We start from the raw sequence: 24,632 nt of genomic DNA, 5'->3' as shown, positions 1-24,632 counted from the left end.
GGTTGCGCGTACGAGCCAAATTACCTGCTTAATCGTGAAGTCGTTGATAAGGTGGTGGTTATGTTCGTTAAGGTTACAGTGCAACGAGACACAGTCGCTCTGATAGAGCAGGTCCTGGAGCGTGTAGACCCGCTGGACTCCCAGGGACCTCTCTATCCCGTCCTGCAGGTACGGGTCATAAAATATCACGTTGAAGCCGAATGCCTTGGCTCGGACCGCGACCGCCTGCGCAGTGCGACCTGTGTGTGAAGGAAAGAGAGGGGGTAATTTAACTGATTCCCACCTCCCCAGCTCCACGCAGCTGAGCTGTCCCGTAGCCCGGGGACTGCCGTGGGGGTCCCCCGGGACCTCCTGGGCTTCCAGGACAGCCCGCAAAGGGATGCTGGCTAGAAAACAAACCCATGCCACCTTGCACAGGGAGGGCTGTGCTTGCCTCTAGCAAATGTGAGATGCTTGTGTTAAAATCTAAAAAAACCCCAAACAAAATGAAGAGCGAGGCCATTAGGCACCTGCCAGCTCATGGCCGTTCGAACACGTGGCACCGTCCGCAGCCATGCAGGTCTGGCGGGGAAGGCACAACGTGCGGCTCAGCCCCACCGACGTGCAGCTCTGGACATCGCAGAGAAGCAATCCTCTGCGGCGCTGTGTCTACCAAGAAAAGCTGAAAAAGGAAAGAAAAAAGCGCCGCCTTTTTTAGGCGACTTGTTTGTGATGGGTTTTTCAGCCTCTCGCTGAACGGCTGGTTAATTGGGCATGACGAAGACAACTGTCGTGGCTTGGAAGCAAAGGACTACTACAGCCGCTGTGCTGAGGAAGAACGTCTGTGGTGTTGCTGGAGACCCCCATGCCTGTCCCTGCCACGAGGGCTGCGCAGGCTCCGTTTATCTGTTAATTTTTCCAGCTCGCAGCGGTGCGGCAGCCCAGCATGTGCCTGGTTAGTGGTGCACAGCAACGTCCCCCCATGCATGCACACACCTGACGCTGTCCCGGTGTCCCAGAGATGCATGGTTGACCGGGGGACATCAGCTGGGTGCCTGCAGGGACGTCCAGCTGCGAGCACACAGCTCGGCACACGCTGCCACCCTCACCCTGGCTCTGCCAGACAGACCTGGGCTAACCCGGACCTCCTGCTCTAACCTCACCCACCCGCCTTGCCTCAGTTTCCCCATTTAAAGATGCTCATATGGCAGCTTTTTGCACTCACTAGCCTAGGGCTTTGCAAGACAACAGCATGAAGCAAGTGGGGAAAATGGCTGCTGCACGGAAAGCAAGTGGAAATACTGCTGCAACGTTTGTGGTCCGGTTCCCGGTCGGCACTGCCTCGATGGCAGCCGCCCTCCAGCTGCTGGGGGGCACAGGCCTGGTAACGCAGCCAGAACTGCTCCCTAAACCGGCACCTCGCCAAAATCTCCTCTGCTCAAGTTTCTGTCACTTTGTGCGTGTCCGGCCACCAAGCGCTGGGTGAGCTTCCGCTGCCTGAACGCACCTCCTGAGCCATCTCACCATGGCTGGACTTTGCTCTCAAAAGGGATGTCTGAGAGGGCCGTCAGCAGAGGTGCTGAAGCTACCTGTGATGCTGAAACTCTCTATAGCTACGGGTGAACTGAAGGCAAACTTTGTTTTACACAGCCCTGCCACCGCGCGGGGCAGAATGGCTCAGGAAGAGCCAGGCTGGTGTAGCTGTGGCTCAGGGACAGAGTTTTTTGGGAGAGGACGGCAGCACTACCAGGTGCGGTCCCTCCTGGGGCACTGCTGGGTTTCACCAGCGCTCCTCCAAGGACTCAGCGAAGGCTCACAAAATACAGCTCTTTCCCCAAAAAATCAGCGTAAGACGTTCTCCCTACTTCACACTGATCCACCGTGGTGGTTCTGGTTTTGAAAATGCTCATTTTAGGTCCTTCCCAGGGCAGCGAAGTGGTGCCGAGCCCTCCTCAGAGGCTGAACGCTGGGCCGGCGTCGCTCCACGCACCGTTCGCAGGCTGCCTGCCCCTCACCAACATACCGAAGCCGATGAGGCCGAGCGTCTCCCCCCTGATGCGAGCGGCGCCGGAGGCCACCTCCCGGATCTGCTCCACGCTCTGCACCCGCGTCCCTTCCCGCAGCGCCTGGTACAGCCACGTGTTTCGTCGGTAGAGGTTGAGGACGTGGCAGACGGTGGAGTCGGCCGTCTCCTCCACGGCGGCCGAGGGGATGTTGCAGACGGCGATCCCTGCAGAGGCAACACCACAAAGCACAACCGTGGCTCAGGGCTGGGGCAGCCCCGGCCACCCGGCCCACAGCAAAGCAGAGGGGCTCCTGGCCCTTCACCCTCACATCGCCCACCCAGCCCACCATTTTTTTAAGCATCTGGAGTAATGTTTTCCAAGGACGTGCATGGTTTAGGTACAGCAGCCTGAAATCTCTGCAAAAACCACCGTGACCAGTAATGCTCAGGGGTCCCCTACGCCCTGGTGTCTCTCTGGAGTAAGGACAAGGGCAGATTTCAAGTGTGATAGCTACGCAGGAGTAACTCCAGCAGCAAAGGTTTGTTTTGCAATAGAAAGACTTATTCTTGTTTAGCTTAAGCTACCTTCAAAGCGACTTAAATGGCGCTGGCACAAGTCACTCCTTTTCCAAAATGAGACTGTTCAACCATTAAATTATTTAGGGACCAACGATTTGGTGCACTCGAGCAGGATGGTGCACCGGGTCGGCGTGGCAGGGCCAGCTTCCCCTTCCACCACCGAGCACCAAACCAGTTGACTCAAAACACCCCACGGCAAGGCTTGGGGTGACTGCCACCACCGCGGCACGTGCACCGTCAGCGCGGCCTCCGCCCGCCACAAATGCCCGCCCACACTCTTGCAAGAGGAACCGATCGCTCCCGCCACAAAATTTGGAGGCTTTCCCAAAATTTGGGAAGCCCAGGGGGCACAGCCATGCCGGAACAGCTCTTCCGCCCCAGCACCACCATCGCACACCCGCCTGCCCTGGCGTGGGGCTCAATAACAGACCTTTTGTTCCTTTGCTATAAAAGGTTTATTTCAAACCGCCGTGTCCCCGCTCGGAGCTGCAAGTATTAAGTTCATTGAAAATGCCTCCCCGATCATTGCCCCGTCCAGGCTTCGGCTCGGTAACGTGTGTAAGGGTGTGCTTAATTTCACGTCTATTCAGCAGAGCAGTTAAGCACATGCTTATATCCCACCAGATTCAATGCGATTTAAACACACATTTAAAGATGGATGTGTATTTAAGTGCTCTACTGGACTGGGGCCTTTGAGTAGAAACCATGAAAAAGTAGGAGACAAAGACAGAATAAGATACTCAGAAAATCCCCTTCCACTGTGAGGGGCACGGATTCAAATCAAAAATCTGTTTCTCATCCCCCTGCCGATATCCCTGCTCCCAGGAGCCGCTTTTCTGTTTTTAAAACCGTTTTCCACCCTGTGGCTGCCTGAAAGACGTACAGAAACTGGGAGAAAAACTGACTGACCCTACACGGTGAAAAAACCCACTGCCAACCAAGCCCTGAAAGCACTGCCTGCCTCCTCTCCCTTTCAGGTGACGGGGACACGATGCTCTGGTCCCCACGAGCTCTTAAAGCTGATGCCATCTCATTTTACATTCCCCATCTCTTCCACAGAGGGAAACTTTTGATTTACCTCGGGGATGCGGGTGCAGCCCAGAAACCACGCTGACCGCCTGCCCAAGTCCCTAACGAAGGGGTAGGGAGGGTTTCCCAAGAAGACCACACATTTAAGTATCAGGCAACTGCTCCTGCCCATTTGTAGGCAGAGGCCGTGGCTGCTCACAGGGGAAGAGAAGAGACAAGGCTGGAGGGCGACGGGTGGCCCGGCAGCGCTCCCCATCCGCCTGCAGCTCCGCCAAGGGTCCCCATCACCAACCCTGCCGGCACTTGTCCCTCTTCTGACGGACCGCTTGCTTATAAGAGCTGGATGACACTGGGCCGCCTTTCCCATGAGCTTCTTACGCTGTTATTAAGTCCTGTGCCCCAGGAGCTGTCGGCACCTGGGGTTAAATACCCACGGCGGATGGTTCAGCACCAGCATCTTGTTCTGGGGGTGTCTTCTAGTGGGTCAAAACTGGTCCCCCCAGCCCAGCCAGCAAGGCGCAGGCGGCCGCTAGCGCGTGGCCAGGCACCATGTTCAGACACTGGTCATTTATTGACTGCACAGTTTAAAAACTACCTTATGGAAAGCAATACCAATTAAACTTTACGCTACATTTGTGGGTAGTCATTACATTTTCTACTCGAAACCACATCATTTGGCCACCCAATTTGCCAAGTATAAAAAGAAAGATTATACTGCAGTATCCCATTACTTTATTCGTTATATTTTTCCTTTCTTGATGTTCAAAGCCTCAGAACATTGTTATAATGGATAATAACAATAAGAGTTAAAAACATGAAGAAACCATTACATTGAGAAGACACTGTTCTCTCGAAAAAAAATAATTCACTATATCGAGAATTGCTTTTTTAGGAATGACTATTTGAAACTCTCTTATCGCAATTATCTTTGTAAAACTGGCTGTTATTCTTCACTTCCCCAGAGATAACCTTTAATACAAGATATCCTAAACACTATTGTAGGACTGCTTGATAGACTGAATCTTGGGATCAGATGATCAAAACCGGTTGTAATTCAGCTGCTAAAATCATGGATACAATTAAACCCTCGCAGCTGGGGGTGTGCAGCCAAAGGTCTCTGTGACCATCCAAACCAGTATGGAAATTGGGTGGCCCCAGCACCGTCTGACAGCCACGCAACGCAGCCTGCACGTACCCCCCGAACCCAGGCGCGCAGAAAAATCCCATAGCTGGACAGAGGGGCTCCTTTCTGACAATGTGACCCTCCGTATTTTGGCAGTCCGTGTAACACGTACCCACAGTAACTGGCTTTTTCAAGTTCCTGAGGCACCTTTGATGAGATGGCAAAGGAGGCAGCAACGACCCAACACACAATTCCTGCTCCACCATCTGACATGTCCCAGCAGTGTGGGCATGACTCCGAGAACCAGATCAGATCAAGAGACTAATCTTGCTTAACAAAAAACCACGCTTCCTCCCATTTTTCTAAAGCTAGATCAACTCTCCTGTGCCAGAAATAGAACAGCCATACAAATACCCGTCAGTACAAGGGGACACCTGGAACTAGGGACAGCGTAGGAAAGAGGGACTTAGATGGGGCAATTTTAACACCGTATGAGCCTAAAAGCTGCCGTCTAAAACGGCACCATTTTGTTTACTTCACGGTCAGGTTTTCTTGTCATAATATTCTCTACATGCAAAAAATGTAAACTGCACCTGTAATTTTAGGGGCTGAATCAACCCCCTTTGGGAGGTCCTGCTTGCAACTCCACTTTGCCAGCACGCTCCTGTGGGAAGCCGCAGGTACTTGTGCTGATTTTAAAGACTCGGAGGGATGTGGGAGGGATTCGGGGTGCAGAGCTGAGACCTACCAAGCTCTCCCGCAGCTTTGATGTCAATGTTGTCGTAGCCACTGCCTATTCGAACAATGACCCGTAAGGCCTTGAACTTCTCTAGATCTTCTCGAGTCAGCGTGATGGTGTGGTACATCATTGCCCCAACAGCTTCATTTAATACCTGGAACAGAACAGAGATGTCAGGAGCCACCAGGACACCTGGAGGGGACACCTGCAGCTCCTGAATCAGGAATATCACACAGTAAATTGTACATTTTTAGCACTGACCTACTGTCTGACCCAGGCACGGTGGATGCCAACACTTCCAAGTGTCACCAAAACCATCAGGGGTGTGACCCCCCAACGCCGAGGCCATTCCCTTTGGGAACAGACTGGATGGATATCTGAAAATTATGATGTTACATCTGGGGAGACAAGGCAGAGGAAAACTGAGCCAGTCGCTCACCTGGACCCTTTTCCAGGTGGTTATCTGCTAATCCTTCTGCTCCCAACCAGCAACAATTCTGCTTTTAAAAAGGAATTCGGTTTTATGGCAGTATTTATTGTTCTGAACACAACTGTGGGTCACTCATAACTCCTTGACCTTCTTTTGTATGTTGGAAGTCCAAATACCTGTCACGCTGTTCACATTAACCTTTCCTGTATGTTTTCAAGAGTACCTGAAAAGATTTGTGTGAGGCTGTACAGTCATGTATACAGTATGAGCTGTACGCCGTTCCCTTCAATGGAGATTCAAACCTTCATTGGTGCTCACCATAAGCTACCTCAGTGCTCTGGAAACCGAAAACCGATCCAAATTCTCCAAGATTGGCTTATCTATCATCTATCAATGTCTCATAAAAAAATCTCTGTCCTGCTTCCCCCGCATTTAATATTTGAAGCACTGCAAAGATCAGCACTGATGCTATTTGTAGTTCTCTTTCCCAGATCCTGGAAGTGATTTCTGATCACTTCAAACCTCATTTGAGTTATCTAAATGTGCACAAAGAATAATTTTAAAAGAAGTATTTACAAGTAGTTGAGCTTCCAAGCAGAAACACCCATCCATACTGCACGGATCTGTCTGCACGCTGCCCAAACCTCACCCGCTCACTGCTGGGGAGAAATGAGCTGCTGAGGTGCAGCCAGCACCCGAGGAGACCCATCAGCTGCAGCGCGGGATGGTGTTAGCAAAGCCAGAGCAACTGCGCCGCAGCCCGGGGAGGTGCAGAGTGCTGTTACTGCTGCACCGAGCAAGCAGACTTCAAAAAACATGAGAAACATTAATAATATTGATGTCAAAAACCTGATGCGAAGAGATAAGGTGACTTTTTTTTTTTTCCAAAGTAACATCTGGCTTCTAAAACACCCTCGATGAATTTTAATCTGCAGCAACTTCTGTTGATGTTATCTGCTGATCGACTCAAAGTGCAGCTTTGTACACTTTTTGCTCAAGAAGGATTGGAAGAGGGAGGCCAGAGCACACCGTTCCCCAGCCCGCGCCCTCGCAGCCCACGTTACCTTCTCGTGAATCTCCTGAGTTGATTGTGCGTCACAGAATGCAACCGTCGCCAAGTCCTTCAAAATGGGCATCTCCACCGTACAGTCCCTCCCGTCCAGCAGTGCCACCAGGGGCCGGGGGTGCATGGGGCCGTTCATGATTTGAGGGCGAATACCTGCAAGCAGAAGGAGCGCGGCTTTTACACCGGCGGCACCGGGAAGGTTCCCTCGGCAGCAGCGGTACCTGTGCACGGTTCCTGTGTCGGGAGCGGCACGTGGTTTCAGCTTGTACCACGAATTTTGGGGGATGATGGCAATGCAATGCGAAGTTTAACCTAAGGTCCAGTTTTCTCTCTGGGAGTACGACTGCGGTTTTGCCCTGGCTGGAGAGAAAATCCACCGAGGCTTGCTCCCAGGACAGGGAAGGACAACCCCATTTCATCTACCTGTGACTTCATGAGGATGTATAAATCCCGATCCTCACCGACACAGGCCCCCTTTCAAGCAAACCACCTAAACCAGAGCTGCCGGCCTCTTCAACCGTTTTATTTAGCATCTTAGGAGCGAAACCCAAGCCAGCAGTAATTTTTTCCCCTGCCTGCAGGAGGGCCGGGATTTCGTTCCACAGACGTACGCTGGCACTTGGTCTGTTTTTTCAAGGAATGGCTTTACCATTTTGACCACCTCAGAAAGACAAGTCTGAACAGATATCCACTAAAAAAAAGGATTACTGGAAAAGCACAGAAAGAGCAGGACACCGAACACCTATTTAGCATACCGGCATATCTTGTTATGTTACCAATTACCAAAAGGCTTCAAGGTGGGAATGGCGAAGCTCCGCTTACTTTGTAAAACCAAACTCGGTCTATCCCTGCATCCCGCAGGATCCTTTGGGCTGGAGCTAGCGTGAAGGACCAGCATATACAGGATGAAATGGCTGCAGACCCCGCTCTGCCGTGGCAGCGAGCGCACTCATGCCAGTGCAGGACACCGCTCTTCTCACGCTTACACACACCTCGCCACGGGCTGCTCCCTTGAAACTATCTGTATTCAGGGGTCTGTCCAGCCATGCTGCGTTTCTCATTTCACAACGACACGTTCTCCAGGCGGAGCCGAGGAAAGGAACGCTCACCACCAAGGGCTGCAGAAGGCTGATTTTTATATCCTATTTATTGCACTGCCAGGGATTAACTGGTTCATTTTTGGACAAGTCACTTTTAGAAATTTCTACGCCTCCCTTTACCACTCAGTAAGGGCATTTATTACATTAGGACTGTACAACATCTCTCAGCTATCTTTTTCGGCTACCCAGGTGGTTTCTGGGAGAAGCGTAGGTGGGGGGAGCGGGTGCTCTGGCCACAAAGTGGTGTTTTATTTCTGCTGCCACACCATGAGATGGCCAGGCCTGGAGGGTTTGGGTTCGAACCTTCAAATCCCCGCACAAGCAGCCCCAGCAAAGCCCCTCTCCTTACCAAAACAAGAACACAAGAACCTCCCAGGGCTACCAGCCAACATCTGTCTCGCCTTTAAGCACAGCGGTTGTGCGATCCTTTTATCGAGGGGCTAACAGACACAGTAAATGCCTTCACTACTTCTGGATCAGAGTGTTTTCCCCCGCCACGCTACATCGCAGGTATCTCTACTTACTCGCAGTGAAACTGCTGATGCTGGTGAGCTGGACAAGCACAGGGCTTGGCTGAGGGAACTTGGTGGAGTTGTTTTTGGGTATTTTGGGGGATCAGACATCTCTCATAGAGTATTACAGAACAAATGCTACTGTCTGTGGCACTGTTTGAGTAAGTCGGACTAAAGCCGAGAGCGGGAGGCTCCTTCGCTGGCCCTTGTGCGCGGGGCTGGGTACCGCTCCAGCCCTCTGGACTGCGGTCAACACCAGGAATCGTGTCGCTGCAGCCCCACATGCCAGAAAAACAACAATGAGGGAAAGAAACTAATGAGAAGAGCAACGCACCGATTTCTTTTTTTTTTTTTTTTTTAAAGGGAAAATTAAATGTGCCTTTTTGTCCAGATTGCTGTTGGGTAAAGAATTAGCAAGATCTCCACCAGCTGATGCGTACGTGACAGATGCGGGCACTACGGGCCGAAGCGATGCCTCCCAGACCGCGCTGGCACCAAGAGCATTGCCCCGGGGAGGGAACTACACTGCTGCATACGAAACACGGGACAGAACGTAGTTACATTTATTTTACATGGGAAAAAATAACCCCATGGAAACAGGCAGGTTTAACGGAGTGGGTGTAATGGCTCTCCGTTCCTGTTCTGTTGAATCTGCTTTAAGAAATGAAGAACCAACCAACCCAGCAGATCTGACTGAAGATTTTCAGCATTACACGTGAACGTTTTTGGAATAGGTCCTTCTCTCCGTCTTTCCTACTGAGATCTCCACTAGCATGTACTGGAAGTAATACATTATGTTTGCGTGCATTTCATCCAGATGGAAGTACAACTGTGTCAGTAGGCAGGGTAGAGTGCCGAGACGATTTGGATAACTGAAAGAAGCTTGCCATAAGCAGATAAGCAAGAATAAAAACATGTACAAATCTCAGAGCGCTTACACAATCCTTATGTGAAGCACTATACCGCAGCTAGATTATTTTCTCAGGTTAACAAGCAAGTGAATTATAACACTGACTTAAACGCTTACTAACATGTGTGATCTCCAAGGCTTAGAGCATCTCCTATCAGCCTCACACCGCAACGGTAAATAAAAAGGAATCTGATGCAGGGCTGGTGGTCCCAGCCCCAGCGGCCACCATCCCCGTCCCCACGCCGCGCAGCGGTATGCCTCTGTCTGGGCAAGCTGAGCTCGGAGCTCGGTGCCCACCGGGGACCGGGACCATCCTCAGGCAGAGCAGAGGGCACATGGAGGCTAGTGGTGGCTTCTCGCAAGCATGGCACATGGAAGACGAAACCACGGGTTATCTGAAACTTTGACATTTAATCCGAGCCCCAAAATAACAGTTTTATTATGCTGCCATTACATAAGCTTCTTTGGAAGTCAAACGAAACACAGCTTTTTTTTTTTTGAAACAGCATCTGTGTCTTTGCTTGGGATTAGGGATGTAATTGTGCATGATGACACAGGCTTCTTAGGCATGTCACCCTCACCCGCACACAAAAGTGCAGTCGCTGAGGATGAATGCTGGCTGGAAACCGCGAGGTAGTCAGAGGAATGTCTCTCGTTTCTCCTACTTCAATGAGGGAATTTACTTCAGCTTGACAAGGAAAGTTTTGAAGCAAATCAATATGACTTGAAGTGCATAATGTATGGAAATTACGTTTTAATAAAAGCCATTGGCAGGTTTGCAACTTAAACCGTGGTATATTTTCCCCGCCTGCCTCTCTCGTTGCTTCTCCACCACCCTGCGTCTATTCTTCACCGTCCTGGTTCCTACCTCTTGCATAAGCACATTCAAACCAAAACATTTGAGCTGACAAAACCAAGCTAAACTCAGTCCGCTTTTCTTTTTACCCAAGCTCATACAGCACGTTTGTTCTGCATGCGACTGCTTCATTAAGAACAAGGTATGCCACGGATCAGAAAGTAATTAAACAGCCAGACACTCCCCCCTCTAAATTCTGATAAAACATCGCAGCCATTAACCCTTTCGCTCTGCCACGCGTTGCAAAACTACCAGGCTCACTCCACCGAGGGGTACGACGCTGTGTAAACCAAGCCCATCGCTGCCTCCCCGCGCAGGCAGCAGGCAGCAGGCAGCAGGCAGCAGAGCAAGCCGGGGTCGTGCGGGTAGCAGGCAGCGGACCAGCTCTCCTTGGGGCTGGGGTGGGATCCGCTCTCCCTCCCACCAGCCTCACAAATTCGGTGGCTCCCCCGCCATCTGAAGCTGATTTTGCCGATAAAGCCCCAGCCGTTCTTGCAAAGTTGTGGCAAGTATTGTTCGATATGTATTTTTTTTAGGCGCTTTCAGCTGCCCGCGGACCCTGGCCAGCATTGCAGGGAGAGCTTGCTAAGGAAGAGGGAGAGGAGGAAGGGTTTATGGAAAAAAAAAAAAAGAAGAAAAAAAAGAAAGGTTTTGCAGTCACACTGAGAACTCAAACTCCACCCCGGCTCACAGGCAGCGCCGCTTGTTGCACGCAGCCCCGCGTATAAAGTGCTTTTGTTTCATTTTTAATACACAAAGCCTGCTTGTCCTCTCCTGCTGCTCCTCCCCTTTGCCACCCACTTGTATCCGATCCCAATGGCACCCCTGCCAAGAGAATTAGGGAGTGCTCCCTGCTAAATGGCAGCCTTTGTGTGACCACAAGACGGCTGGTACTATCTCACAGAAACAAAAGCAGAAGCCATTTGCCTAATTCTTATTAATCTCAGTTGCCTACGCCACGCAGCATTTAAAAAAAAAAAAAAAGAAAAAAGGCTTTAAACATGTTCACTTGCAGTATATAAAAGTGCATCAAGAAGCAATCCTGACACTCGCCTGAATTACCCGTTCACAACAAAGTAGCTACAGTTTTACAGTCAACTACACACTTTATTAAACAAACAGAAAAGAAACAGGAAATTTCCCCTTGCCTGGAAAATGTTGCCTCCACATTCTTCTTCTTATTAAAAACCACACATGGCAGTGGAGGAGGAGGGAGGGAGGAGAAGGGGGGGGAACCCACACACGATAAAATACTACCACTTTTCAGTGCGTTGCCTCTCCTTTCGTCTACGAGGGGGTATCTTCAAACAAGCAATCCCACGGCCCACAGCTGCAACATCTCAAGACAAATGTCTCTTTGAACACGGAGGGAAAAGAAAAGGCTTTTGTCCTGAGCCACAGAAGAATAGCCTGAAATTGCGAGAGGAGTTACAGTCACCTCTGCGCGGCTCCCAACTCTTCAGAGCACTCCCTCCAGACTTTGCCGAAGCTTTTAACTAATCGTAGTTCTTTCCCAGCCCTTGAATAAAATCATGTGAGTGCCAGCCAAAAAATCTTATGCTATGCACACTAAAGGGTTTGTATATGTCACAGTTGCTTTTTCCCCCTTCCACTCCCCTCCTCCTATTGACTTGCACATACGGCGGTTTTTTTCGAGTTGTCTCAAATGGATTTAATCTGTGCCACGCTGTGTTTTATGTTTGTTTGGGTTTTTTTGTGTTGGTTTTTTTTTTTAAACTTAAAAATGAAACATGCCTTTCCATGCGGAGTACATTGAACAAGGCTCCAGAAACAGACTGATAGCCTTTAGCAGCAGCGGCAGCACCACGAAAACAAACACAAAGCACTGGAGGAAAGCAAGGCTGTGCTGATCTCATCTAGCACCCAGAAACGAAGGGCTGAATTCTTTCTTGATGCGCAAATCAACTGGTTTTCAGCATCAGAAAGGACACTCGCTGGAAGGATTCACATCTTCTTGGAGGTGCCCATCTCCTGGTCCTGCCCAGTTTGTCCCAAACAGGTAAAAGCAGCCCCGTGTCATCGTCATCCCAATCCTACACTCCTGCAGAGCGCGGGGAAGTGCCGCTGCGGGACACGGCGAAGGAGGGCAGGTCATACCTGTGCAATGCCCCGTCTCCAGAGCATGCGGCAGCTCGTGGCTTGGAGCAGTTGTTTTTTTCTCTTTCCAGTCGCCATTGTCATTGCCAGCAGTGGCAACAGCTAGAGACAATCCTCATCCAAGAAATAAGAAAAAAAATCTGCATCTCCCATTTAATACTGTTAGCGCTGCATCTTACTATTTGTCATTCCCTTGCTAGAGAGCGGTGCAAGTTAGTTAACAGAGGGATCTAGGTGGCCTTTGGGCAAACTACCTTGGATCCGTCAAACTGATTTTCAGCCATGGAAGCCAAAACCAAACCAGAGCACCGCTGGTGTACCGGCAGTACCGGCTACAATGCTTCACCTGGGAGAAATGCAGTAGATGGGGAAATCAGTCAGCAACAAGGTTAGCCTGTGCAGACCTGTGTTTCTCCATCACCATTTTATCACCATCCCGCTGGTTCAAACAGCATCATTCCTCCCCTCTGCAGACTGGGGGGTCTGAACCACCCAGAGCCGGTCCAAGGGAAACACCCGGGAAAAATGGGCAGCAATTCATCGGCACACACAGCCCTCTAACAGACAAGGGTCCTGCTGACCCCGTCGGATGCTTCTGGATGCCCAGGAGAGTCCTGGAATCGGAGGACGGGGTCAGGAATAAGGAGAACAAAGGTTTCTTTCCCAAAGTTGGTACTGACTCGTAACATAAACATCAAAAGACCTGTAAGCCTCTCTAAAATCCAGTCTCCGAGTACAAGACAAGGGGATTTAGGCACACCTTTCTCTTGAACTTACACTGCCATTGCTTGGGCGCTCCAAATCTTCCAGAGGTTTACTGTCCCAGCCATCACCCCCACTTTATAAGCCACAGAGCTGGTGTCCCACAGTGCCTTTCTGAGGTGGCTCAGGGGTCCCCACTCCTTTGCGGCCCTGGGCCACCCTCTCTGCGGGCTGTAAACCGGCACTGATCCTGCTTCCGGGATGCACGGAGGGGAAACCTCTGGGAAGCCACCTCTGTGGGTGACAGACAGCACATGGGGTGGTGGTTTCCAACTTCAGCAGTATCACTTGCAAGCAGAAAGGAGCAAGCTAGTTGCGAAGGTGCCATCGACCAAGTGCTGAAGAAAGGTTTCTCTGAGGACGGGGATGTTTTTGGAAAGCACTGCAGATGCTGCAGGACCGAGAAGACCACCCTCCTCTACCGCAGCATACTCACAAGTGATGCTCTTTCTTTCACTTAACTTTTCCTGTTGATAAATGCTTCTCATAATAAATGCATATGAAAAAATGAAATAAGACAGAGTCTTTATCTTGCAGTCAGGGGAAAACAGATATTTACTGTTATTTCTAACTGTAAATACTCTGGAGGCACTTGGTACTGTACAGACAGAAGCCACACAAACACACAGCCAGTTTAGAAAGTGACATCAGATCTCTTTTTTATAAATAATCATGGTGTATTATTTTTTAAAGCAAAGCATCTTTGAGACTGCCAGGATCCTACCGGGAAAAGACTGGGAAATTTTCTCGTTGGGAGGAGACCTGGGTGTTTGAACCGATGTCCGTAACACAGCTAGAGCTGACGGGCTCCGCGCTCGCAGCCAGGGCTGCCATGGGGAAGGGGGACGACGGCAAAGTGGAGGCGACTTCCAGCCTGCTGGGAAAACCCACAGGTCCATGACAGTCCCCTCTGGCGAGGGAAGTCATGCTTCAGAGAAACTCCTGAGCTCCAGAAAGATGGGCAAAGAGGCAGCAAGGCCCATCCTCCCCTGTGAGGGGCAGGGTCCCTGCTGGAAAGGAAAAAACTCGTACCTGCCGTCGGGAAGAGCCTGTGCAAACTCCTGACCTCTCCAGCACATTTCCTCCTGTCAGCACGTAAGAGCTGGCTTTTTGCCAGTTCCCTTTTCAGATAACTTTTCAGGGCTTCCTTTAAGAGTGTGTTTTTAAAAATTCATAGGAAATTCCCATATAAAACGATATCCTTATTAGCTGATATGAACACCGTGATTACAGTCCCCAGCTGAACTACAGAAGCAGACAGCAACCACAAAGAAATGCTCAGTAAAAATACGGGGAGTGTATATATGTGGTATTTTCTTACTCTTATTTGAATTCCCGTAGACACACACTAGAAACAGATACATCTCTTCACCTCCTTTTGCGTACCCGTATTAAAGCACCAAGATACGTATAACCCACTGCCGATGCCACGGGGATGCAGTCTTGGGGCAGGAAAGCCAAGCACAAGCTTTGCAAAACTCTGGAGCACTCCTCTTCTATGAAATAATCTCTGGACTGAACTAAATCTCATCCAGGAACACTCTACATACAGCCGCAAGTACATAAACTGGTGTAATACAATAAAAAAGTAATAGAATAGTAATACGTAGCCTCTGCTGTATACCTGCCATATCAAATCGTCGGTGTTTTGGTTATTCCCAGGCTGCCAGGTTGGTAAACCTGTGTCTACAAAGGCCACCCTGTGACCTTCTGCCCCAGCTCCCAGGTGGGTTAGCAGGAGCGACTTCAAGAGGAGCTAAGCAAGGTCTTAGGGTGAAACTCCTAACGGCAATGCGAGGTGATGGGAGATCGGGGGTGCTCGAGGGATGCGCTGGCCCCAAGGGCCGGCCAGGGACCCTAAGAAGCAGGAGTGCGGAGCAGGGGACGGACGGACGGACGGGATGGCAAGTCTGGGGAGGCAGTGGGAGCTGCCAGGGCACGCGAGAGAGACGGCAGAGCAGATGGGAGATGCCATAGGGGGTGGTGAGGGATGCTACCAAGAAAGCTAAAAGAAGCACCCGGGAGAAAAAATGCTTGCTCACAGGAGCTCAGTTTCTTGGTTTTTTTTTTTTTTTAAAGAGAGGGACAGGAAAAAAAGGGAAAAACCCAGTTAGGGTTTGTGTTGTGGTTATGATTCAGACACCATACGGACTCTCGAACAATCCCACCACCCAGGGCTGAGCTTTGCAGCTCCTATTAAAAACAATATGGAGAACGTAGCAAAAAACCCCATACATTCTCCTCGAACATGCTCCGTTACCAAGCCCAGTGCTGAAAACAAATTGTATTCGTAGTGCTTAGTGGATGGCTTTCTTGGTATTATCCAGAAACCTGCGAAAATACTTTCTCTCCAGTGCTGCCACTTCAGCTGCAGTATATATTCTTTATGTTTCATATGTGTGACATTCACCTCTGAGACACACATTCCAGCCATACAGCATCCTGCAGGAAGGATGACATCCTGTGCCAACTCTCCTTCAGGTCCCTCCCTATCCTCTTTATCCATTTATCTTTTCCCTTCTATCCAAATGGAAACAAACTACAGCAGTAAAAAACAAATGAGCTGCTCCAGGAAATGGACAGCTTTCATTGTTTCTTTTTTTTTTTTTAAATAAAAAAATAAAAAAATAAAACCAAGGAGAACGATGCTGATGCTTTACACGAGGGCGCAGGGGAGAGCCGCTGATATTAGCCATCTGGGCAGGAGGCTGCTAGGACTTCAATCACCCCGAGGGATTCAGAGGCTGTAAAGATGTTTTGGAAGATGAGATGTAAAAATCAAGGCTAACGATGAGCCTGCCGACTGGCAGCCCTGGCATGAGGACAGCCTGAAACACCGCTGCCTGAGACCACCACGAGGCCAGCAGTGGGGCTGCCAACAATGTACCAGCGTTGCAGGGTGCAAGCGTGGTTTTATCACGCAGACGGACAACTGACAGCCCTATGGTTTAGACTGGAAATTTCCCTCGAATGAAAAAAAACAGGTAATCCATCAAAGCAAGCACTTGGATTCAGCTTTTGGGAAGCGAGAGGGGTTCAATCACATTAGCTGTCTGTTTGCCACTGGCACCTTTTAAACTTGCGTTTGCACATTGATAATGAGTGATTCTGAGTGGAAAAACAAAGAAAACGCCACGTTGTGAGATACTTGTAGGGATTAAATTATGCTGGCACTAACCACTGACATTAGTCCTTCCCATTATGCTGGAGAGAAAGTGCTATCAATCTTCTAAGCAAGATATACATAGGGCTTTCTATACACTGCTCTGCTCTGCTGCTGGCATTTCTGAGATCTGCTGGAGGTTTTCTGTAGATCCCAGAGGAGGGTCGAGATGGCGTCGGAGGAGTTTCTGTGCTGGGGAGGACAGTGGTTGCCGTTCAGTGTTGGCTTACAGCGTTCCCTGTACGGTGATGCTCCTACTGCAGAGGTGAGCAAGCTGGAGAGAGGACCGCTTTGCCAGAGTGAGAGTCTTGGCAGCCTTTTGGAAGATAAATCCTCCTCTTCACGTCCACCTCTAGCTGTTGTCATCTCAAGTCATTTGTTTACAGCAAGAAGGGAGAACAACCCACCGAGGATCCAGCCCAGGCTTTACCTAACGCTTTTTCCATGAGGATAATGTGGGAGCCTTCAGTGAGAGCCCAGCTGGACTTTAAGAGCCTCCCCAAAGCAACCTTTGGCCAAGTGCAAAGTGCCAAAAAGGGCTGGCAGCTGCCTCGGTTCCTCCTGCAAATGCTGCAGATGGGCCATGGGCTGCAGCGGGAGCTGTGACCACCCAGGGAGTACCCAAAGCCCTGGCCTGGGGCGAGGGATGGTTTCAATCCTTTAAATCCACCTGGACATCTCCAGCGTCTTCATTCGAAGTGATAAAATGTGCAAAACCTTCAAGCCACGGGCAGTGAGTGACACCATTTGCAGTGACACGCACCAGCAGAAAGAGAAGCACCTGGGTCGTCCCTGGGTTGTCCCTGAGCCCTGTGAGCCACACCGTGTGTGCTCCCGGGGGGCTCTTCCACAGCTTGAGTGACGCTTGCTAGCTACACTAAAGGAAAAAGATGGTGAGCTCACTCCAACACCCACAGGTCTTGCCAAGGCCTTGTCCCTTGTAAGACCTATTAAAATAGCTCCTGGGCACTTGCCAAGTGCACAAGCCCAGCTGGAACCGTCTGTTCAGTGACCCTGTTGCAAGGTCATCCCTTCTGGAGACCAAAACAGCCACTGTTCGACCTACGAATGTGAAATGTTTCTGCCGAGGGCGCTGGACCTTTGATAACTTTCTCCCTTCCTATTGCTGCTCCTGGCCGCGTCCCTGCTCTCAGATCCCCACCGCTCTTCCACGGCAAAGATCAAACGAAGGAAACCTGGGCATGGAGAGGAAGCCCAACCACCGCCACACTTCCAGCTTTTCTGCAGCATGCTCACAGCCCGTACAAGGCTCCTGCTTTTGTCATCCTTGTTTCCTCCTTCACTTTTTTCCCGTTTCTTTCCCCGTCCCAGTCTGTACCTGGAGCCCCCTGTGCTCTCTCATTGCTCTTTGAGGAATTTGAGACTAATTCTGCTTAGTGCGGAAAGGATGCCAAATGGAAATGTATGAGCGAGGGAATAACCCTGCAAGGTCCTGGGAGGTGCCGAATGCCTGCAAATCCCACTCATTTCCCTAAGATAAACACCCTCACTTCCCTGTAGCACAGGATCATAACTAAGCAAGAAAAAAACCCCTAAATACTAACGTTCGAAAGCACTTAACTACAACCTACTTGCTATTAAAGTTGATTTACTTTTACAACTAATGCTTTACAAGTATGTCATAGGATTTTATCACGGTTACACTGAAAAAAACCCCAAAGAGCACACGCTGAATTCCTGTTGACATTTAAAGCAGCCCAGAACCATAAAAACACAGCAAACAGAACTTCAGGCTCGGCAATGACCACCAAAACCCACCTGCTCTCCCAGGGTTAGCCAACAAAATTTGAGCTCCACTACTTCTGTGGCCCCAAGCGTGGCCTCAGCCTGGGCAGGAGGTCCCCCGGCGTGCTCCCCGAAGGCAGGGTGCCCATCCCCGAGCTCCCCAGCTCCTGGCCCTTCTGCTCTCACCCAAGGAAGTCACTGAGGCCACCAGGAAACCCACCGTGGTGGAGGACAACCCTCAAGCGCATACTTCAGCTTAGCACGTATTTCAGCGCATGCTGTCCTTAACAGAAACGCTTTCTTGGATCGGGCTGATATCCCCTTGAGGCGCATTATCAATTATTTGCCAGGCGAGAAGGCACACTGTCATGGGAGACAAAAGAAGATGATTGCACCACACAGTACAGGAAAGATGTACATGAGAATTGGTTTTATCCTTCGGAGGAACAGTTTACAGAGGGAGGCTGTTCGCCTTGTGGGTCTTCCCAGCTACGGAGGGTAAGTAAGTGAAGCAGCTCATCTGGGAGCATCGTCCCCTGGGCACCCCAGACCAGCAGCTCTGCCTGCAGCTCTGCCTGCAGCCCAGCTGCTCTGCCTGCAGCCCTGCCTGCAGCCCAGCCGCTCTGCCTGGGCATGGCCCTGCAGGCAACCGCAGCGCTGGGGGAACAACCAGCTGGCTCCAACCCTCCCCTTGGGTTATACTTCCTGAATCTTACAGAACCCCAATATTTTCTGGGTTTTTTTACTACATATTGGAAAAGACTGGTTCTACCTCAGGCAGGAGTTACTGTTCATGACTGCATTAAGAAGACAGAGCTCTATATGTAATGTCCTAGGAAAAGTATTGAAAAGAAACTCACTCCTGCTTCGACCCATGTTCCTAACTAATATATTTTATTATCTTTAATATTGTTGTAAAGCTGTCTCCCCAGATACATCAGTAAAATGAAGAAGGATCCCACACTGTGCTTGCAGCCACCTTCCCAGAGGAGCAGGCTCTGCTGGAGAGTTCAACAGGACCGGGGTGATGCGGGGCCCAGCAGCATCTCCCGCCCTGACATCTTCTCTCTGTGTCACCTGCAAGGCTGCTCACTCAGCTGGGAAAAATCCCCCAACCCATAACACCCCCCAGGAAACCTCAATCTCTTCATCCAACTTCTCTGAAAAAAGATTTTAGAGATGCCACACAATATAGCCCTTTTTAGCTATTTGTGCCCTTGAGCCATGCATTAATACTGCTGAGACTAAGCTGGATTGAGGGAATTTTAAACTGGTGTATTGGATGACATAGAAGGCTATCAAAAAAAAAAAAAGCACTCCAAAAAGAAAAAAGGAAACACTCAACACAAAACTGGATTGTAAGCTGAAGATTGCATGAGGTCAGGGTGAATCTACAAAACCTCTCACTGGAAATGTTATTAATAATAGCATCTTATCTCCTGTAATATAGAAAGTACACTGATGAATAACAATACACTGATTAGTAACAAATGCCCAAATATTAGAATATTACCATTTAATCACTCTTTTTTTTAGACTGAAGGAAAAAAGTGGTGGTCAGGGCAGAGAATTCCGTATTTTAAACTCACCCTTTTTAAACCTGACTTTGCACCTTTGTAGAGCCTTACTAGCCACTCACTAATAATTACTGTATGCTGAGAGCATCTTGAAGTTGCAAAAGGGCATTGTAGGTATTTCAAAAAGAAATAAGAGCGTGTCCATACACTTATAAAGACTTCTCAGGTGCACAAAAGAACATGCTTTTTGAGACTGCATGTAGAAATTTTGACTCCATGTATACAGATGTCAGGTTTCTACTAGTAAACGTCAAGCCAGAAAAAAGTCTTTTGTAATTCATGGGTATTAAATCTTTCTTAAAATGTCCAAATCAAATTAAACCAAATGAGATCTTTTTTGTGAGTTGCTTTTAAATTCAGTTCTTTCAAATATCCGTTAAACCTTTTGCAAATTAATTTAATTTTCTTTTTAACGTAATGTGCAATTGTGGAGATCTGAAGAAAAGCATGTGGTCCCAAAAGCACGTGCGCTCTAACTACACAAGTTGGTCTAATAAAAGGTATTATCTCTCTGTGCAAACCTTGCCTAGCTTCAGTTTTCCTGGCTGAATAAAGATAACAGAAAAAGTTTAATGATTAACTTTCATGTTTTCTATTTTCCCCCTTTATCAGGCTTTTCCCAGCTGCTAGCGTTCCTGCCTCGCTGCAAAACACAGGCTGCAGGTCTGGGGGCTGCATGCACCCACCTGTGGGCAGCGCCGGGGACCTCAGCCCCAGCCTCCACACACCTCCTCCTGATACATCACCACCTCGACAGCCTCTGGACCTGAACGTGGCCGGAACAACCCAAAACTCTTCCAAAAAGATCTCAAATAACATTGGAGACGTGGTTTCTTTTGCTACAGTGGAAGGAAGCTCCGAGTAAGGACTGGGGCGGAAGCAGTGGTGCCTCCGGCCACCCCACCTCGCCTCCCTGGTCCTCTCAAGGCTTTTGGAGGCTGAAACAAACCCCTCCAGAGCTTTCCAGCCGGGCTATTCTTGGGCCCTGGATGAGCAACACGCACTAGGAACGGGCAAGAACATACCTAACATTTTTTCTCATCCTTGACCCTAAAAACGTTCTCTTCTGATTAGTGATAATCCACAGCCACACTTTTCACATCTTAAATTCAGACAGTGGACCAAGCAATGCCTACTAAACACCAACACTAACTTTGATACCAGAAGTACCTATTCACCCTGAGACACGGCATCTGTCAGCATGAGTGACGATCACCCCGTCGAGGGTTTCTGCATGGGTTTTTCCTGCACGCTCAGGGTGGGCTCGAGTCAAGGCTAGGTTAAACTCTCATCATTTTGCAAACCCTACCCTTGTAGCTGCTTCATTTCCACCTCTCCCGCACCAGCCGGAGGGCACTCAGCCCAGTCAGCCGCACGCAAGCGCCTTCTGGTTTATGGAAACCATATTCAATGTCCAAATATTGCACAGTTCCTTGAATAATAGAGCTTATAACCTCCCTAATTTATCATCAGTGTTTAAAATAGTATCACTAACCCTCACAAGTAATGATGGATGAAAAATTTATCTTAAACCAGAGCTATTTAAGCTATGATCATCTAGAAAAATTCTTGCTAATCTGCTACATCTTTGAGCAAAAGAAATACACACTCCCTGGGTTTCGTACTAAAACAAAAATGAACATTGGCAGAGCAAGCAAAATCATCTACAAATACAAATCAACCTTTTCTCCTTGTGAGCCAGAGTAGCCCAAGGGATAACGGCACGATCATGCTTCTAATGTATTTATACAGCACATTTCATCTTCATTAATCTGGCTAACACACTGGCAGATTCTTATTTTTCGATTCCAAGAATGACGAGCTATTCCTGTGCTACAGCAGTTCAACACCCACCTCTCCCTCAACCACGCGGGGCCCCACGGAGGTGTCTGACCACCACCCTGGAGCACCATGGGTGCTCCTTCCTACCCTCCCACTGCCTTGGGAAGGGGCCGTAGCGCTGCAGCCCCGGCTTGTCCCGGCTCCAGGCTGCGTCCCAGCAGCCCCCGACGTTCACCACACTCATTTGGTCACAGCGTGGGGCGCAAAGGACCTCACCGAAGTGTGGGGCAGCCCTGCCCTTGCCTTCCCCGGCTCTGACGCATGGCTTTTCTCATGGCGGCAACCTCAGCAATGCAACAGGAGCTAAAGGAGGGAGATCAGGATGCTGGAATAAAGTGCCCCTGCAAGGATCCGTATTTTCTCTCTGTTTTTCGTGAGCTGATATTTTGGTCAATAATCTTCATATTTAAGGTGTCTCATTTTCTTGTGCATGCAAAGGATAGCTACACTGCAACTCCCATGGCTGCTGGGAGGCATTTCCTATAGACATCCTCAGCATATTAAGAGACAAATAAAATCCAAACTGTAGAGAAACTGACTGCTCTTGAAACCACGTTAAACTATAATGGGCTGAAAATGTCTTCATTTTTATGTCTCTTCACTATCACAGAGAAGAAAGTCAGTGCTGATGTAGGTAAGCACAGGCTATAGGTTTATCTAATAATGTATACTGAAGATAGTGAAAAATATTTCAAATTTGCCTACAGTTATAAAACTGTAAATCACACTGAATGATATCACTGCAGTAAGCCATTTTCCTCTAACGGTTTTCTATATTTTATCAGTTCAATAAAACCCATCACCTATCAACCTAAGAGCTGTAGTTATATACCCTACGGTTATTCTCAATTAATTGATTTTTTTAGTTTTAAAATTGTGCCACAAACCCACCAGAAGAGTGAGGTATGGCAAAATGAACTAATTGGATTTCATTTCTTTATTGGGAAGGAGGGGCGAAAGGAGAGTCTTGCACCGAAGTTCACAAAGTTGACAAAGTTTCCTGCCTTGCAGTAGAAAGCAGTTGGCAAAGATGGATGCTGATGCATCATACCCCTGTCTGCATGTTTATACACTTGATTACATCCTACAGATTACAAAACATATCAAATGAACCGAGTGCACTGAGAAAACTCCCTGGGATCCTGAAAAAGGCAGCTCCTGCAGCAACCAGGACCTTATGTAGTGCCTGTGTCCCAGGGGATCCCAAAGCCCCTCACACATTAGCTGCCATGACATGAAACCACCCTGCTGGCTGTAATCAAGAGGTACAGGCTATGTGGCAAAGAGGTGAAGTAAGACACGGTACTCATCAAGAAACCCAGCTAAACAAGCATTTTACAATTTCACACACAAATATGTCTGTGTTTTCATGGTTCACTCCACAAATACCCAAGAGGTAAACTGTACAGTACTCGGTGTAATCTAGTCCTCTAATTAATACCTTTGATAGTACAAAGAAAGACCCAATATTGTGACAAAATCCATAACACATGGCCAGCTGACTTTCTTAAGAATACTTAAGAATACAGAGATGGCTTCGTAATTACCCCCAAACCCTTTTCCATTTAGTGGCATTACTTCCAGCAAGAGTTTTTGCAAATCCCTCCCTAGTTCTCAGCCCAACAAATGGGTCACCTTCCTTGACCTGTTGTCCTCTCTCTGCAAGCAGACAAATTCTGTGCCCATTTGTTCCCCTGAAATCCTCTTCATTCAGAAGGAAAAAGGTAATTCTTCTGCAGAAACTTGTTCGAAGTTGCTCTCAACAGAGAGATCACCTACAAGAAGATACGCAGACCTCAGTCACAGGGTCTGGAAATGATTTCCTGAGTTTTCTAAAACAAGTTATTTTGTCGCTCCTTGGAAGAAGCAGACCTTGAGAGAGGTGCAGATCCCTCTCAATGCCTCGTTCAAGGTCTAGCCAACTGACATTGATGGGTTTCAAGATTTTTTTTTTTGCTTTGTATGTAACGCAAGGGTCACAATTCTTGAAGGACTCCTCTTCAAGCTCTCATTGAACAAGCAGGATGGATCTTCTGTACCAAACGCAGCCACGCTGCTGTGCTCTCGAGGCGCCTTGCAGGAAGCGTTGGAGAGGACGCTGCACAGACACCCAGGACAGAAACATGTCTCACCCTCTTCTGCCTCCTTACTTCACACTGAGCTGGTGAACCACGCTTGCTGCCAGCATTAGGTACAGAGCGCGCACCAGGGCTCCTCCCTGGCATGCGCCTGGATTCAAGCATTCAGCTGACTTGGAGACTGCTTCGCTGTTTCTGCCCCTGTCAGGCACATAAACAAAAAATCAGTTGCTACTTCCTTGCAACTCACATGAGAAGTGCCTGGAGTCAATGGGTTCAGTGTGGGGATCATTCAAAGCAGCTGCGGCCAGTGAAAAGAATCCATTCTTCGTTCCTGCGACCAGGCTTGCTAGAAAGTAGGGAGCAAATGTTCCACCCAAAATAGTTTCGGTCTGAGCACAAGAGAAGCTATTGGCAACAACAACGTTGAAAGAAAGAATGTCTTAGCATCAGGCTCAGATGCCTTGCAAATGTATTTTGTATCCTCTACCCCAAATTGTATTTCTTTCTGCCTGTAACAGACTACATGCTTTAACCGGCTCTGGCAGATTGCTGAGTGTCTTTATTTTGGCTAGTAGAGAGCTCCCTTCCATATGGGACCTATCTAGGATGGAAAGCAGATCTACTGGGGTGGAGAGCCCAACCCCAGCTGAGCACGAGGCCGCTGTGGCCCTCCACAGTGAAGCCAAGTTGTGCAGGAGTCCTGGGCAAAGGGTGCAAATCGGCCAGCTCCTCGGCTGCTCACCTTTTACTGGAGCCACAAGGCCAGGCAGGGGTGCGGGTGTATTCCCCTGGCCTGGTGATGCAGCGCAGTCCCTACATGATGCGTGCATCTGCTGGGTGTGCTCTCCTGCCCCAGCTTCCCGGTCCACCCCGGGCAGATGGTGCAGAGCAGGCTCTGGGCAAATCCTCTTCCATGATGTACGTTCCCGTCACCGTCCCTTCATGCACCCAGTTTTAGCAGCGCGAGGACACTCCGATAGTATTGCAACAAATACTGCTTTTCTCAAAGAGCTGC

At 49.1% G+C, this 24,632-nt stretch overlaps 1 protein-coding gene across 3 annotated transcripts in view; it reads right to left on the bottom strand.

Annotated features, from left to right (window-relative positions):
• CTBP2 (C-terminal binding protein 2) overlaps positions 1 to 24,632 on the bottom strand; it is a 143,713-nt gene that overhangs the window by 5,046 nt on the left and 114,035 nt on the right. For 2 of the 3 annotated variants that reach the window (XM_050898735.1, XM_050898734.1), the window contains 4 exons: positions 6,949 to 7,103; positions 5,464 to 5,608; positions 2,003 to 2,209; positions 25 to 239 (listed from right to left, as the gene is read on the bottom strand). In XM_050898735.1, the coding sequence (XP_050754692.1) occupies positions 25 to 239; positions 2,003 to 2,209; positions 5,464 to 5,608; positions 6,949 to 7,103 (722 nt within the window). Of the gene's footprint in view, positions 1 to 24; positions 240 to 2,002; positions 2,210 to 5,463; positions 5,609 to 6,948; positions 7,106 to 11,113; positions 11,122 to 24,632 lie in introns of those variants that run through there. The other variant, XM_050898736.1, reaches the window with a different exon arrangement.

The sequence above is a fragment of the Gymnogyps californianus genome, chromosome 6, assembly GCF_018139145.2.
Source record: "Gymnogyps californianus isolate 813 chromosome 6, ASM1813914v2, whole genome shotgun sequence".
Lineage (NCBI taxonomy): Eukaryota > Metazoa > Chordata > Aves > Accipitriformes > Cathartidae > Gymnogyps > Gymnogyps californianus.
This window is presented reverse-complemented; position numbering and strand designations above follow the sequence as displayed.